Genomic DNA, 16,282 nt, shown 5'->3' with positions numbered 1-16,282 from the left:
CACCATCTGGCAAACTGGAGCTGGTGACAAAAGAGAGGCTGTCTGTCTGTCTGTCCTAAGCTGGCCAATTCTTTCTGGTCAAGGGTTTTTACTTGGGGGGAAGGGGAGAATGGGACACTTGAGTTTATACCTCATTTTGGCTGCTGTAACTGACTTTATTCTTTTTCCTTTGGTAAGAAAGTGACTGTACTTAACACCAAGCAAATAGTGAAAATTAAAGCTGTTTCACTTCACTGTCACAATATCTTTCTTTTATTTTTTACTTTTTTTTTTTTTTTTTTTTTTTTAAGAAACGCACACAAAAACCGTGGAGTGTTTCAGCCTTGTGTTCTGCTTTATATTACCAAAAAAAATTCCTTTCAATATAAAAAAGCATTACAGTAGGGAATACAGGATAAATTAGCTCCACTATCTAATAAAAAGAACATTTACAGGTTTTTCTTTTAAAATAGATTTCCAACATCATTATTTCACACGCAGCCCTTTCCCCAGGCATTTGCGACGGTCATTTGAGCATTAAATAACAGCTGGGGGCAGGATGGGGGGCTGCTCTCCACTATTCCCCCCAAGGTGCATAGGCTGTGCTCACTGCACGGCAGCCACAGCCCCCTCTGCTCTGCAGCCAGCAGCGACTGCAGCTTGAGCCCCCAGATTCACCAGAGCTGCTAAAAACAAATACAAAAATACAGCTGCTTCTCCTGCCTACTCTGAAAAGAGAAAAACTACTGTACAACAGAGGGGGTGGCCACATTACCATCGGACAAAAACAACAAATTGACACACTTTGCCATACAACAGGAGTCTGCCTTCTGTGCTCCCTTGTTCATTAACTGCCCCTGGAATCGACTCCTTCTGCCCGTTGCCTACTTCCACAGGTACTCTCAGACTTGCCCTTATCTCTACAACGATCTCCATTTCTCATTTAAATGTGCTGCCTGGCCTTTGCGGTGACTTTAAGCTGTGCTCCCAATGGCACAGCTGCAGAGAATTGAGGTCTTAATCCAGAAAAGAGCGGTGGAGGATCAGAGAAGCTAAGAGAGGGGAAACAACTGCACAAAGACCAGAACACTAGAAGAATAAAGGGTCTTTTGAAGGTATAGGGACAAGTGATAGATAGAGAGAGGATGTGAGCTAAAACTAAAGAAAACAGTACAGAACTGGGAAAGCCAAAGAGAAATAAGCCTGCAGCAATCCTACCTCAATCTTCTGAAGTATTTCTGCTTCTCTTGCTCACCTCTATCCAAATTGCCATCTCTGCTCATGGGGTCGTTCTTCCCCTGCCAGTGGCTCTATCAGAACAGCCACTGACACCAGCTCCTGAAGCAGAGGTAGAACAGTTACGCTTCCTTGCCTCTGAGTTTGGCTCCGGTGCAGTGCCCCATTCCTGCAAGACCAGCAGATGCAACAGACTTTTCCTATCTTAAGAGCAGCACCTGCTATTTAGTGAAAATACTGCTGGTTTTGGCTAGCAAAACTGTTTTCCTTCATTAAACGACAGGCCAGAATTTAATGCTAAAATGCATCATTAAATACAGGTCCAGAGGGAAACCACTCAGAAAAGCTTTCCATAAAGTTTAATGCAACATCTGAGGCCACTCAGCAATCCTGGCCTCACTCTCCTGCTGGAATATGCTGACACAGTGCAGGTGGGCTGCTGCTCTACCTGCCCCAGCTTTATCCTGCTTTTCTCAAGTGAAGCCTGGAAAAGCTTTATGGCCTCTTTCCAATTCCTTTGTATCCCAATTCTCCAGCCAGGATATTTAGCCAAGATCTTTGTTTATTATGGACCACTCTTTCTTCTGCTTTCCTTCCTGCCTTGCAGCCTGCACATCCATTCACTTGCATCCGCATGGCGGACACAGACCCCATGGTGTAAGATACCTGTTGCTGCCAAGCCAGGGCAGGAGGCTGCTGCTTGGCTCCTCACTGCTGCCTTCGTCCCCCTTTCCTTCCTTGGCAGTGGCTACCGCTTTTGGATGGACTGGTTTAATCCTATATAAAAGTGCTCCTTAATCTAAGACTATAAAAAGATGTAAGCTAAACAGAAAAAGGTAGCCCCTGCCATCCTCCTCCAGACAAAGCGAGTTTGGAGTCAGGGAGCAACCAGAGGAATGACAAAGCCAACAGGGGCTGAGGCTTCCAGAGGATAGAAACCAGTGACCTGTTTTTGTCAATGACCACAAACACTGGAGAAGCAGCTGGAGTAGTCACAGCAGCTGCGCACCGAATGCTCCCAGATCCTGCCTGGGACCTCAGCTCCACCTTAATATCTCTGACCAACATCCAGTCTTGGGCATGTTTCTCAAGTTCATTTCCAAATGATTAAGTAGATAACAATCAGCAAAACATCAAACTATCTTAAGGGAGGAAACGCTCTCAACAGGCAGGCAAGAACAATCCTGACTTGATGCTTCTGCTATGAGCCCGTGGGAAAGCCTCAGGGGAAATCCCCAGAGCAGAAAGGAGACCACAGACAGCATAAGGTAAACAGCATGGGAGTGGCTGATGAACCTCAGGCTCATCGTGTACTATGCCTGGAAATCCTGCTGGAGCAGTAAAGCTTATAAGAATCCACTGCAAATATACATAGGTTGCTCCAAAAGTAATGCCTCCTATTTATTTCCATGGAAACTACAACAAAGAGCACAATAACAGTATTTGATAGAGCAAATTCTCAGCTACAAGTCACTACTTTTCAACATAATCATTACCATTAGCCGTGCACCTTCACTAGCAATGAACAAGAGCCTGCATGCCACGCTCATAAATATCTGCACCAGTGGAGGTGTCCCACTGTCGCCACTGCTGAAATGCACCACCCAGCACCTCACTGTGCTCACATCCACTGTTTGGTCTTCAGAAACATTCAGCAAGTTGATGAATGTCAACGGGTGCCATGTTTTTCCACAAGGATGAATTCTATGACACGCCTTTGTTTCATAGCACTGGCATGTCTGACACCATTCTGTCAAACTGCCCCTTCTCCTGCCATCTGATGTATAGCAATGGCATGTAATGGGATATTGATGGGAAGGTTCAACCACTACTGCCATACTACCAACATCCGCCTCTGACTTTGTGGGCAAATATAATACAATAGGAGGCTTTACTTTCAGAGCAGCCCTCATATACTAATAACACCACCACAGAGTGTTTTTTTGCAAGGATGAAGTGAAAGGCAAAGGCTGACAAGTGTTAAACACTATTGCTTCCCCTTTCAGGAAGGCAGCAGAATTAGCTATTCTTGACCAGAGTCATCATTTTTCCCAGGGAATGGGAACACAGCAGGGAACAACTTGCTCTTTTTTTTTTCCTTCCCAGTAACACTGAACAAAAAAGGAAAAATCAGAAAGGCAGGCCCCAAACTGTTGACCATCAGCCAGCCCTGGATGAGTCCCATGTTTAAGTGAGACCACTCTGCCCCCATTTAGGGCTCCAGAGAAAAGCCAGACTGCCCGAAGTGTTTGACTTCTCTGACAAGTTTCAGGCAATAGGGGCAAAACTTACGTACAAGGAAGAATGTGTGTTTTCACTCTGTGGCTGGGAATTATAGCCGGAATCACACAAGCAATGATTGCCTGTTTCTTAGATGAGCTGCCAGCACCACTTGTCGGGACTGCCCAGGTGGGTTTCCATACTTTGGCCAACGTCGCTGCCTGATGCAACCTTGCTGCCCCTGGGTTGCTGTTCTTCAGTCCTTTGCTGTCTAAATCACGATGAAGCTGCGGATGGTAGGCACTGCTTTGCACTGACAGGTGAGAGGGACAGCTGTGCTTGTCCTCCCATTCCTCCCCATAGGCTCCATCTGTCCATAGCATAAGTGGCTGCACTGGGCTCCTGCTCCACAGCTGCCGTGGGTGGCTCTGGGCAAGGCTCCGGTGTACAGTGTAGTGCACATCACCTCAAAGTTCCAGCCCCTGAAGTACAATCCTTTTGGTCATTCATATATTACAGCCCTCTTTTTTTTTTTTTTCCCCTCCATTTTTCCCCCCTATCCCATTTTGTTAAAAAAAATAAAGTTTCTCATGTGTTTTCAGGTTGTGTTTCGTCTGATATTCCTTCTTTCTTCCAAGCATCATTCCAATGTTAGGAATGTGGTGGTCCGCAGGGTGCCTCTTACTGGATCCCTCGGAAGAGACACATGGCAAAAATCATGGCAAACAGCTAAGGGGGGAAGAAGAGGGAAGAAATAAAATGTTGAACGGTAAGAAACGGCTACATTTTCCAGAAGAATGATGCAGGGGGGCCTTCGTGGGGGCTGCCTCTCCTTTTCACAATACGGGCACTGGGGAAAGCACCCAGCGTCTCTCCAGGACTAACATCTTTGTGGGGCAACCCTGTTCCACTGGAACACCACCAAAGAGCTAATGTGGGATGATAATGGAGATGCCCCTAGCCCAGTACAATGTCAGTCTCTAAACTGAAATTCTTAAAGCAAAGGCAGAGTTTGAGCACATTAACCATAGGAGTCAGCTTGCTGAGATGCAGCTGTAATGGGAATAAGAATCATGCCCTGGGGCACACAGTGAGGTTCCCAAAGCCTCTGTGGCCAAAGTACCACGGCTGCAAACTCTGTGCCATGGCCAACACAAGGCGGCACTGCAGGCTCATGACAGAGATTATTTCCCTGCCTCTTGTGGCAAGGGACCAAGTGCCCGCCTCTTTCTAGGCGATTAAAACCACAAGTGGATAACCTGCTAGCACTCTGCAGGAGCAGCTCCCTGTCTCGCTGCTGGACATCCACCAACACTGCTTTTATGATCAAACAACAGTACCTCAATGGCCAGCACTCCGATGGCCAGGGCTCCTGCAAGATACACGTAGGTCTCAAAGGAGTTCAGGATCACAGTGTAGCAGCCCTAGGAGGGACAGAACACAGTGAGATACCACATGAGCAACACAAGGAGTTGTTCCCTCAGCACAGCCCCCCAAGCCCTCACTGAGCAGGAGGAACCGTGACTTCTTGCAGGACAGAGAGGAGCAGCAGGAGAGAGGCATTCCCTCTGCAAAGGGAAGAGACTAAGCACAAAGAAAAGGGCCCTCTGGGCACATGACAGGCAGCTGTGGCAGACTGGGGATACAGGCTATTTATTTAAAGCCAAGGCAGGAGATTCTTCACTTGTAATTCAGTCACAGCCAGCAGCTATTTCACACACTGGGACCTTTTCTTTGACCCTTCCCTCTGCAGGCGCATGGATGAACACCTGCTCTTCTGGATATGGGAGAATTGATGTCATGAAGAATTCGGGGCCATGCTCTACTACAATACTTCCATTTATGCAGCACAGCTACCATTGGCTTTAATGTAATTTCTTATTGCTTATACAATTTAAGAGCATGGAGACACTCTGCAAAGTTTTCGGTGTTTCAGGAAATCACCAGCTTATCCTGGCCTTATTTCTCCCTAAAATCCTCACTTCTCAGCCTAAAATTCCAACCCACTAGCAAATTTCTGACAATAGGTCATACATAAAGAGAAAAGTAGACTGAATTTTGCCTAATGAAAAATGCACCTCTCCTGCTCACTAAAAATACACAAGTCCCATCCATTTATCTGGGATGTCTCAATCACCTGATTTTTTCTTTTCACCTAAAAGGAAAATATCTGAAATGCAGAGATGGCAATGACAGTTACATAGTGATGTCAGACTCTGCTCACTAGGAGTGAAGCAACCAGGAGAAAGCAAGGGAAAGAGAAGACTCATTCATGCTACAAACCCAGGGAATGAAGATGACTGAGGCAGCAGCACTCTTGTCATCATGAGGCTCTGCTCCTGTTGTGTTGTCAGCCCAATTTTCAGGAAAAAAACATCCAGCCCAGCAACAAGATGTCTGGGTGCTTGCTAGAACTGCAGCCTTAACCCAACTTTCAGCATGCCCTGCTCAGCAGGCTGAAAACAATACTGAGTACAGATGTGGCAAGGACTGTCCCAGCAGCCTGACTTTGCTCCAGCAATGCTTGAATACAGCCATCAGTTCTTTGGGAGCATCTCCCATTTTATATAAATGCCTCACTGTGCTTGGTGACATTTGCTGTGCACACAATTTCTCCCACTGCCACAATGCAGGACAAAGGCTCACAGAAAAACATCTCTTCCCATAGAAATGGGAGGCTTCAGTATCACCACTTAAGGAAAGCAAAAATTTTAATCTGCTTTATATCCCTGTTTCTCAGAACGCATTTCTTTCCCCCCTCCCTGCTGTTTGTCATCTTTTCTTCTCTCTCACTTCTCCCCATCAATTCATGGCAATCAGACCTGGCAGATGCAGTACGGCGCTGTCTGCTATGATCTCTCACCCAGCGTGCCTTTGCCAACTGTTTCCAGCTGTCTGACAAGGAACAGCTCACCCGCTGCTTCCAAACTCCTTTACTCTCTTTCACAATCTGCTATCAAGTGCTGAAAACAGGACTGCTAGTTAGCACGGAGAGAAAAGGCTTGTACATACAAGTCAGTAGAGAGTTCAGCTGGCTCGCGAAGGCTGCAATAAACACAGTCAAGATCTTTGCTAGAAAATTTCTGAAACTTCAGGTACTGGGGAAAACGTAAGGAAACTTGGGTGCTGGTAGTATCAATGTCAGTGAATTTACTCTGAGTTGCCTTTTTCCAGTCTAGCATAGAGAAGAATTGCCAAGTCAAGAGACCTGTCCAAAGAAATGCACTCTTTCTACTCTAAATTGTGAAAGGGCAGAAAAACACAGATTTCCAACACACCTCTTTCTTGGGAAATACACACAATTTTTTTTGTGGCTGTTCAAACCTCAATCTCTTGGTTGAATATAGTATTGATGAGGAGCCTTTGTGAACTAAAGTGGAGCTCCTGCAGCAGCCAGTAAGAGCAAATTCTATCCCATCCTCACTGACCTGCAATGGCTTGTCAGTTAACTTGTCAGACAATACTAACCTTTAAAGCCACAGTAAAACTTGACATAAAACTTCTATTCCACCTCTTAAACCCCTGCGAAAATCAATTTCTGCTGATACAGCACAGCAGACTTAACGGTACACAGAATGAAAGGGGATTTATAGTATCACATGTCCGTGACTTCAAAAGTTGTTAACAGTGTAAGTGCAGTTACATCCTCAGCTACAGTCAGAACAGCATAACCTGCCACTTTCATGGGTAGGTAACCCATGGCAACCACAGCCATCCCTGCTGGGAAGCCCTTTCTCCAGCCATCTGGCTGCCCCTACCTGCCGGTTCTGAAATTTCTCGCTGCCTCGGAGGCAGGCTTGCCTGTTAACAATCATCCCTTCTCGGCTCTGGAGCTTTCGCTGGCAACAAGCCTCTGGTATAGCCTCTTCCAACAAGTGTGGGAATGGAGGGACAGCGTCAAAATCTTCTGGTCCGTTCACTCCACAGCAGGCAAACTGGGGAGAAGAAAGAAAGACAGAGTTTACACTTTGGCCTCAAAGGAGATACCAGACATCTTCCAAAGACCTATTTTTGCAGGGATCAAAGCTTTAGTCAAAGCAGAGACAAAACAACTGTTGTTTCCAAGGAAGCGGATTGCACTTGTACCTTGGAGCTTCTGTTTCATCAAAGCCTCTTTTTATAAAGTCCCACTGTTCCCATGTCACAAAGTAGACTCTAAGGTACCATTGGGAATATTGCCATGAACTACACAGGACTTTGGAGTGCATCCAGAATGACCCGCCTGAGATCACCCAGCAAGTCTGTAAAAGAGCCAGCGGTGCAATCCAGGCTCTGAGTGCTCATTCTCCCCAGAGCTAATGACCAGGACTGCTCTGCTCAAAGGCACTGCTAGGCAATTCAAGAAAATTCTCTTTTTAGGATTCAAGTCAGGGCCTTTTTAAGGATTCAAGTCATACTCTGTCTCCTTTCAGCCACCAAAAGGAAATGTCTTTACTGAAGTCCTGAATCAGCATGAAGGGCAGCAGTCATCTTTTTCTTTAAAGATTAAAAATGACTTTTAGTTTGCAGAATCTGACATCCTACTCTTCCACTCCTGAACAGCTACGATGTGGGCTGTGCCAGGCACAAAGTTCACAGGTGTACATGCAAACACAAGCACACACAACTTTCTGCAGCAGGCAGGCACAAACAGTTTGTAGTAGATAAGAAAAATTCCAATGCCAGCAACTCAGCTGATCTTCAGTCCAGCTGCTTAGATCCATAACAACAAACACAACTTCAATGGTGACTGTTTACACACTGAAAATATTCTGTTAAGCTATTCCTGCCTCATCTGTCACCTACAATCTCATTTCCCAGGAGGTAATAAGAAGCCATTAATTAGCACCTGTTCTGGCTGCTGTTGGCTGGGAATGGTTTTGAAGTAGTCTCAAAAGTGATGTGTCTAGGGCGAATGCATGGAGATTCTGGCCCATTACAGGCAGCTTCAGAGCTTTCTGTATCCAGTTCTAGAATTGGGCATAGTCAGTCAGCTCAAATCCTTGAGCACTGGCAAACCACAGTGGGTGATAGTCATTGTGAGTGTTACTCTCAGCAACAGGAGCAGTTAGTTGTGGGAAAACCTGGCTGCCAATGAACGGTCACCTCTCTCCCACCATTGCCAGGAAGAGCCAGGAGGTGTTGGCTGAGCTCAGCATGAATGGCAGCTGACCATCCGTAGCGTAGGACCAGCATGGCCTGACTTACTGTGATCATAACAGAATTCCAGGTGGAGGAGAAGACATCTGTGTCATTGTTCCTCACGTAATGCTTCTTCAGCTCCTTGGTGAAAAACTCTCTCGTCAGCTGAAACACACAGAGACAAGTGGGAATGCAGAGGGTTACTGCCAACATCTCTCTTTCAAGCACTTCTCAAACCTCCCTGTTGTGAATACTGGGCATTGGTTGATTTGATTGGTGTGGTTTTGTTCTTTTATGCAGACCTCGGAGGAGAAACATGGGAAAAGCCACTGGCTGAACCATTGCTGTGCCCAGGGTGTTTGGTACTTGTTCAATAAAACTGCTCATTAAACATCAGGGAGCGAATTATATCTATATTTGCAAGCTAATGTATACATTTAAAGGTTGATGGGTATTGTTTGCTTCTTTTTTTTTAATATTGAGTATTTGAAAGTGTTCCATAAGTTGAAATGACTAAAGTAGATTTTAGAAAGATCTTGAAGTCCAAGCCCAAATAGTAGCTTAACTTACTATGCTTCCTGAAGTCTGCAATCAAGACATGATTTTTCCCCTCACTTTCATTTCAAACCAGTTAACTTCTAACTAATGTCAGGGGAACTCTGAATTTACTTCCATGTGTGAGAAAGCAGAATGAAGCCCAAACACTAAATTTCCTTGGAAGGAAAAGGAATTAAAACACGTGGAATGAATGCAAAATGTTCAAGTCAACTCACAAATCAGAGAAGAGATTGTTTCCCTCACAATGCTTTGGAGTATCTAAACTCACCCACACACGAAGAAAAAAACCCTCTTTATATTTCCAATTTTAGATAATTTAAACATTTTTTTTCCTAAGGTCAACGATAAAAACTAATGGAATTTAATTTACTCCTGCTTGCATTTATTGTAAAATAGAAAAAACAAACCAACATCTCTGCTCAGAGACTCCTGAAACAGTTAGACACCTTGAAAATACATTTATGCAGGATTGCTCTCTGGAGGACCAATAACCATGCAAACTTAAAAGTCCTGTTAAATTGAGTACTTTGATTCAACCTTGTGCCCTCTCTATCACTTCAGGATGAAAACTTCAAGACATCCCCCTCTCCATGTTCCCAGTAGGCCCTGAGTTGTGTGGTCCCTTGTCTAAAATACCTTCTGATTTGTGGTCCACACAGGCACCTCTACACCAGCACAAAGCTTGGGTGAAAGGGATTGGACTCTGCTGGATATAGCATTATTCCTGTGTTATGTATTTGCTGGACTGAGAATTAAGCTGCCTGAGAAAGAGCCTTTTTTTTTTTTTTCTTTCCTGTTGTTCACAAAGCATTGCATATGCACTAACACAAACTGCTACAAGTTGGTTTCAAGTTCTTGATACACAATGTGAAATACATACACATACATATGTATGAGACGTATGGGTGGGCACAAAAGCACAAGCACAAACTTGACCATTTCTTTTGTAACTATACCACAAACCTCAAGGAAAGCCAATAAGGCTGCTGTGATTCTTTAAAAGAGCCAGAATACCACTTCATATTGATTTCTCTTTTGCAGATACAAAGGCAAAATTTAATGACTGCATCAATACTGGGTAGTCACAAAGACTTGAATGGCACAGGGAGCTAAATCTCATTACTTTTTAATTAGATGGGCCGCTAAGTTCCTAAATCACTTTTATGAGACAGATTTTTAAGTTTTTAATTTTTCTTTTTTTCTTTTCAACATTAAAATACCAGGGAATCAGAAAGGACTGAAGGACTGGCATTTTCCCTTGGGAATCTGGTGCCCTAGGTTTGAAGATGCTGAAACCTGCCCTCGGTCTTCTCCTTTCCTTCCCTCTCAGAGCATACTTCACCCACCCAGCATCCTCTCCTGCAGAGACAGCAGCACATTTTTCTGATGCTTGTCTGTTTCTGAAGCGCAGGCTTTGAAACTGATATTACAGTTGGTAATAATCCCAGCCGGCTGCCTTTGGCTGGGTCTAAAACAAAAGAGTCATTTAAATATAAAGTGAAACCTTTATTTTGACAGCAGCAATCCCAGAGGAAATTGTTCAGAGTTTGTGTGTGATTTTTACGAGACTTGGCCCAAAACAAAGCCTAGCTCTGGAAAAGCATGTCTGCCAGGGAAATAACTGATTCCATTTTGCTGCTCTTAAATTGTTTGTCCTGAGGACGTGATGTTCAGAAAAAAAGTTAAGAATCAATCAGCAAAGGTAAACTGCTGACGAAGTGGGACAAAAGTCAGTAAGATAGACCTTACCCATGTCAACCTAGGGACAGACTGTGCGTTTTCTTTAGTTTTCCCCCATGTCTGAGGAAACAGAGCTATCAGAAACCAAAGCGACTTGTATTTCAAGTGTCAAAACCAAAGATGAAAATGCAAACATTCTGAGTCTGTTCAGAGCCCTGCCACTGGACTCACGTGTCCCTATCACCCTGTGCTTTCTTGCTTGCTAATGCAATTCACCAAATCTCTCAGATGGACACAGTCATTCAAGCACAAACACATTTTGAAGAGAATTGATCTCAGCCACACAAAGTTCAGGTGTGGTCATTAGCTCTGTCACACCGAAGGCCTGAAAAAAAGTCCAGCACCCTCCACAGCTCTTCCCCTCCACTCCTCTGGCACATGGAGACCAAATCCTGAATAGAAGTCGAATCTCTTTTCCATGGACTCTAAGCGATGCCTCTCTGTTGTTCACATTATTTATAGAGACTGAGATAACCAGTGTTGTTGAAAAACAGGGTTCTCTGCTGCCCCAAATTTTCTTTGTGAAGGAAGAGAAACTCTGGTACTCCCACATTCAATTAACCACAGTCTTCCTCTTCAGAGACTGCTTTAAAGCAATAATGTGGGAGTCCCAGAGGTCTTGCATGGCATATTAGCTCATCACTGCTAACATCACTTTCACTCACCTCGCCACCACGCTGTGCTTCACCAACTTTTCCTCTCATGTCCAATCTCTGCAGAAAACATCTCTTTCCTCCCTTCTGTGTCTTAATTCCTCTTACTCCCACAGCTATTAATAATTTAACTCTTCTGAGTGTTGGGAGCTAGTTTGCATGTAAAACTACACAAGAGAAAGCTGCACCAACCATCATCTGGAAAGCAAACAGAGCGTATCCCTTTTGTCTCACTTTATACACCCTGTGTGGCCAAAGCCATAGGGACTGGTGCAATGACCACGATGGGAAAGCATCCGGCAGCTCTACAGAAAATGTAGGTTGCCTAAATGTGCACTTACCACTGCAAGCTTTGAAAATAAGTCATTACACAGGGAAGAGAAAAGCACATCTGATCCTGACCTTCTGTGGTCGTGGAAGGATGGAAAGTTCAACCCTTCGTCCCCACAGACATTCTGTCCAGCCATCAAGCCTCACACCAACCCAGCAATTACAACGTTAGTTCTTAGTAGTTACCAAGCCAGAGGAGCCATCACCAAAACACATAGCAACAGCAAAGCAAGACTTTGTACAGAAGAAACCTTTAAGAGAAGACAAACCACAAGAATTTTCAGACTGAGTTTAACTTCTGAATAGAGACATCTCCAACTGCTGGGATTCTGACATCCTTCATTTCTCTCTTTTCTGCCCTTCCTGTCAGTCATTCTGACAGGGTGGGAAGCTGGTGACGCAAACAAGGAGATAAGCTCAGGAAAGATAAAATATTTTGTTCTCCTTCAGGTTTTGACTCACAAAGCATCACCAGATGTCACAGAAGTCTAGAATAACCACTGTGGCCTTATCTGTGAGCATCACATTGTCACATATCCCATGGTCACCATGGTACTGGAAGAACACAAGGCTTTTCAGGATCCTTGTGGCTGAGGGAAGAAGGCACAGCCACTCCACATACAGGAAGAATTGTGCCTGTCCAGTTTCTCACTCCTGCTCTAAGTTCCCCACATATCACTCACTGGGATTGCTTATACCTCCTCCACAAACACTGTACCTGGGTCTGCAGGGCAGTGCTGCACACAGACTTCCTATGTGTGCGGTCTGCTGCTCGTGCTGTAACAGAGGAATCCCCTAAAACCTCCTAACAGCAGAGCTGTAATGACCAGAGCACACCAGACCTCCCGTGCTGAAATCTACTTACAGCGCTGTAGCTACTCCCACAAAGGCACAACCTCAAAGCCTGAGCTGTAATGGAGTTCCCACACTGTGCACCAAGTGCTACTCTTTCCCAACTCTTCAAATCCGAGGCAAAGACAAAAGACCACTGACTTTTGGGAACAAAAAGGGCAAAAAAAAAAAGAAGGAAATAAGGGGGGGAGGGGAAGAAGAGGGGAAAAATTCCTCCTGCCACCTTTTCCCAGACTATCTCACCACACAACAGCACACCACTTCATTGTGAGCTTCATAATTCTTAATTCTTTGCTTATCAAAATCTCTTTATATGAAAAAACTAGAAGTGTATCTTGGCTCAAGAAAATGTTACCACTGTTATCACTGTTTTACAAAGTCCTCCTTTGCTCACGTTACATTTCTGTGATGATCAGCATGGGTAAGGTGCTAAAAGCTCCCTAACTAGTGGCAGGCACCAAACAAACAAAATAAAAACTAACAGTCACCAGTGACCACTGTTACTAACTGATGTCTTTTCACAGCCATCACTCAGAGTCACATTTCAGAAGTGAGCTGCCTTGAGAAGGATAAGCCTTGTTCAGCCCAGCTCCTCTTTGTGTGCTTGTTGTCCTGTTTTTGGTCAAAAGCCACAAACTCTTGCATGTCTGAGAAACATGAGACCAAGCTTACTGCTAACATAGGAGAGGGATGATGGGCACTTAATAACATGCTCAGCAGCAGTGTAGAAAAAGGCTACATCATATGAAGCTGTGCAGAGAAGGACTCGAAATCTGTGAGCAAGGCTACATGAAAAAGAACTCTGAATGGACTCCAGAAGGGCCAGGGGAGACTCAGTCAGAGCAGGAGGGGAGGCATATCTTGCAGGCAGAATTGAAAGGAATCTGGCAACTATCAGAACATGAAAATTCAAGAAGAAATATTAGACAGTGCCCAAGAGAGTTTCTGCACTGCAGACAGAGGAAGCATTGGTTCTGCTGGGGAAACAGGAGGTTTCACTATTAATATTAATACTAAACACATGCTATATTGCAAAAAGAAAATAGTTGCTTTTAACCTTAGTGTGGCATTATTGCAAAACTTTCCCCTGATGGAATGTGCAGCTGGTTTGGCTGTGAAAGAATCGAGAAGACTAAAGTCTTCAGGATTTAAGTAGTCCCACAACATATATATCCCTCGTACATAAAGCATCCACCTTGCACATACCAGCCTAACTAGCATTGCTGGCAGTTCTGCAGACCGCAAGTAGTAAGGAAGCAGGTTTGTTGGTATTTGAAACAGTTACAGTGAAATGAATCAGGCACTAATGCCATCCTCCAGCTGGGTACAATCCCACTAGGGCTCAGAGCCTGCCCACCATAGGATACTTACATTTTCTCTGAAGATAAAAGCCAGAATTGCAGCTGAAAGCTCCGCCAGGAAGATTAACAAAATAAACATGAAGAACTAGAAGAAAGAAAATGGGGGGGGGGGCGGGAGGGGAGAGAAACAGAGAGACATTTCATTACAAGAGTACATTAGGCAGTAGGAACACAAGCTTTTACAAGTTTTACCACAGAGATGGAAAAAATAATGAAAAAAAAACCTATGACAATAACCTGGGGCAGTCCATCCTCTGACCCTGCCACAGGACATGAGAGCTCACAGCATGTTCTGCCATGTTCTAATGTGTAAAGTGGCCACTAGTGTCCCCTGATGAATCGGCACCAAGTTAAAACAGTAAAGCCTAGTTTGATGGAAAATGTTATACGATTGTGTAGATGCTCATATAGGACTGAACTGTCCTGACACAGCAAGGGGAAATGATGTAGGTAACCCATACCATGCATACACATATATATGTACATCTTCGCTCATCACAGTCATAAAAAGCTTCACTGTAATATAACCACGGCTCATTTTGTGTTTGGAAAAAGGTAGTGGGACATACACTGAAATACCTGGGACAAAAAATGGAATCTTTTTAGAGCTTATCTCAAGGCAAAATTAGCCTTGGTTAGAAGTATCCCCTTCCACACAATGGGGTTGCACGGGGTACCTTAGTTACTCAGCTGCTATGAAACGATATAACTGCATGCTGATATGGTACCCCTGAGAAACCACACTGAGAAAAGCCACAGCCAAATGCGGGGGTCCCAAAGGCAGCACAGAAAGCTGATCCACAACTTGAAGTACAGTTTGGAGAAGAAAACAGTGTTGAAGGGAACAAATCTCCCAGGAGAAGAAAAGAGAGAGCTCACGTTTCAGTCTGTCTTTAGGACTGATCCTAAGTTACACTGATGCCTCACTTCAGTCCACAACAAACACTACAAGAAACAGGCAGGGATGTGTTCTCTAGCATCCTTCAAACAGCAATTGTTGATGCAGAGGAACACTGAGGGGAACAGAGCAGAAAGTGGTAAGGCTCACACGTTCTCCTGAAACAGCATTTCTAATTTTCGCTTCTGGAAACAAAGCACTAAGTTAGTTCAGACTTACAGTTCCTCAAAATGGGCGTTTTTATGATGCTATGGTCATACAAAGACATTATCAATTGAGAAACGTAAGGATTCCAAGATTTAGACCACAGGCTAACATGATTTTAGCAGTCTGAGTGGCAGTTTGGAAATGACTTTGGGTTTTGGTACCATGTGAATAGGGAACCCAGTAAGACTACTTCACATGGAAGGTAACAAACACACGGTACAAGTGATTGAAACAACCAGCAGAAATAAACACAAAAGAGATCTTGATTTTTTTTTCTGCATAAAAAGGCTATTGAGGGTCTTTCTGAAACAGAAGGAAGGCAGATGGGGCCAGAATTGCTATTTAAGGTCCCCAAGCAATGATTTATAAACAACGTATGGAATGCCATGCACCGTGTACTTTGGTAATGGAGAGAAAATTCCTACTACCAAATTGGAATGAGAAAGTGTTCTTTTGGTGTCAATTACCAGAGCTGTAAGTGATTTTTCCCCACTGGAAAAGTGCATGCACTAACCTGTCCCATTTGTCTTTCTGTCTCTGCAATGGAAACAAAAGAAAAGGATCCCAGGCTCAAATGACAAACAAGGCAAGTCACACGGAGAGGGCTGCTAACAGAATGCTGTTGCTTCACTAGTTAACTAGTTGAACTAGTTAATTCTATAATTTATTCTTACTGCCAGACTTTTACATGCAGCTTCTATTTTTCCTGCTCAGAGACTATTTTGTTTTTAATTTCACCACAGGAGGGCAAAGAGCAAGTGATGAGGATGAACCATACTTTGCAAATCCACATCATCATCCATCAAGGGATCTCAGCATAGCCACTAAGAGGTCTAAGGTGGTGATCAAGTGATTAATCTCATCACCTTGCTAATTGCATTTCATTTACTGATTGCTGGAAGATACAGTTCATACGAGCTCCAGCTCAGGTCTGTGCAGAAGTATAAGCAGCCATCTCCAGATTACCTCTGATAAGGCTCATTATCATTCCCAAACTGATACACACTTACATTGTGCATTACAGATCTGAAAAATAGTTACTGTAGAAAACACAGAAGCAGACACTGGAGGTGATGAGAAAAAAAGAGATGGATCATCCGTGTCTTAGAACTTGCTCTCACTCTGCA

The 16,282-nt window shown here is 44.1% G+C and overlaps 1 protein-coding gene across 4 annotated transcripts in view; it reads right to left on the bottom strand.

Moving 5' to 3' along the window:
- Positions 1–3,777: 3,777 nt before the first annotated feature.
- The window catches only part of TSPAN18 (tetraspanin 18), a 99,537-nt gene continuing 87,032 nt past the window's right edge, over positions 3,778–16,282 (bottom strand). For all 4 annotated transcript variants that reach the window (XM_042880886.1, XM_042880746.1, XM_042880810.1 and 1 more), the window contains 5 exons: positions 14,061–14,135; positions 8,623–8,721; positions 7,194–7,370; positions 4,776–4,859; positions 3,778–4,164 (listed from right to left, as the gene is read on the bottom strand). In XM_042880886.1, the coding sequence (XP_042736820.1) occupies positions 4,117–4,164; positions 4,776–4,859; positions 7,194–7,370; positions 8,623–8,721; positions 14,061–14,135 (483 nt within the window). In that variant the 3' untranslated portion in view covers positions 3,778–4,116. The remainder of the gene's footprint in view (positions 4,165–4,775; positions 4,860–7,193; positions 7,371–8,622; positions 8,722–14,060; positions 14,136–16,282) is intronic.

Source organism: Lagopus leucura, unplaced genomic scaffold (assembly GCF_019238085.1).
Source record: "Lagopus leucura isolate 7727_CA_CO unplaced genomic scaffold, USGS_WTPT01 Super-Scaffold_1, whole genome shotgun sequence".
Classification (NCBI taxonomy): Eukaryota; Metazoa; Chordata; class Aves; order Galliformes; family Phasianidae; genus Lagopus; species Lagopus leucura.
Note: the sequence above shows the minus strand (reverse complement) of the source record. Positions and strands in the feature narration are given on the sequence as shown.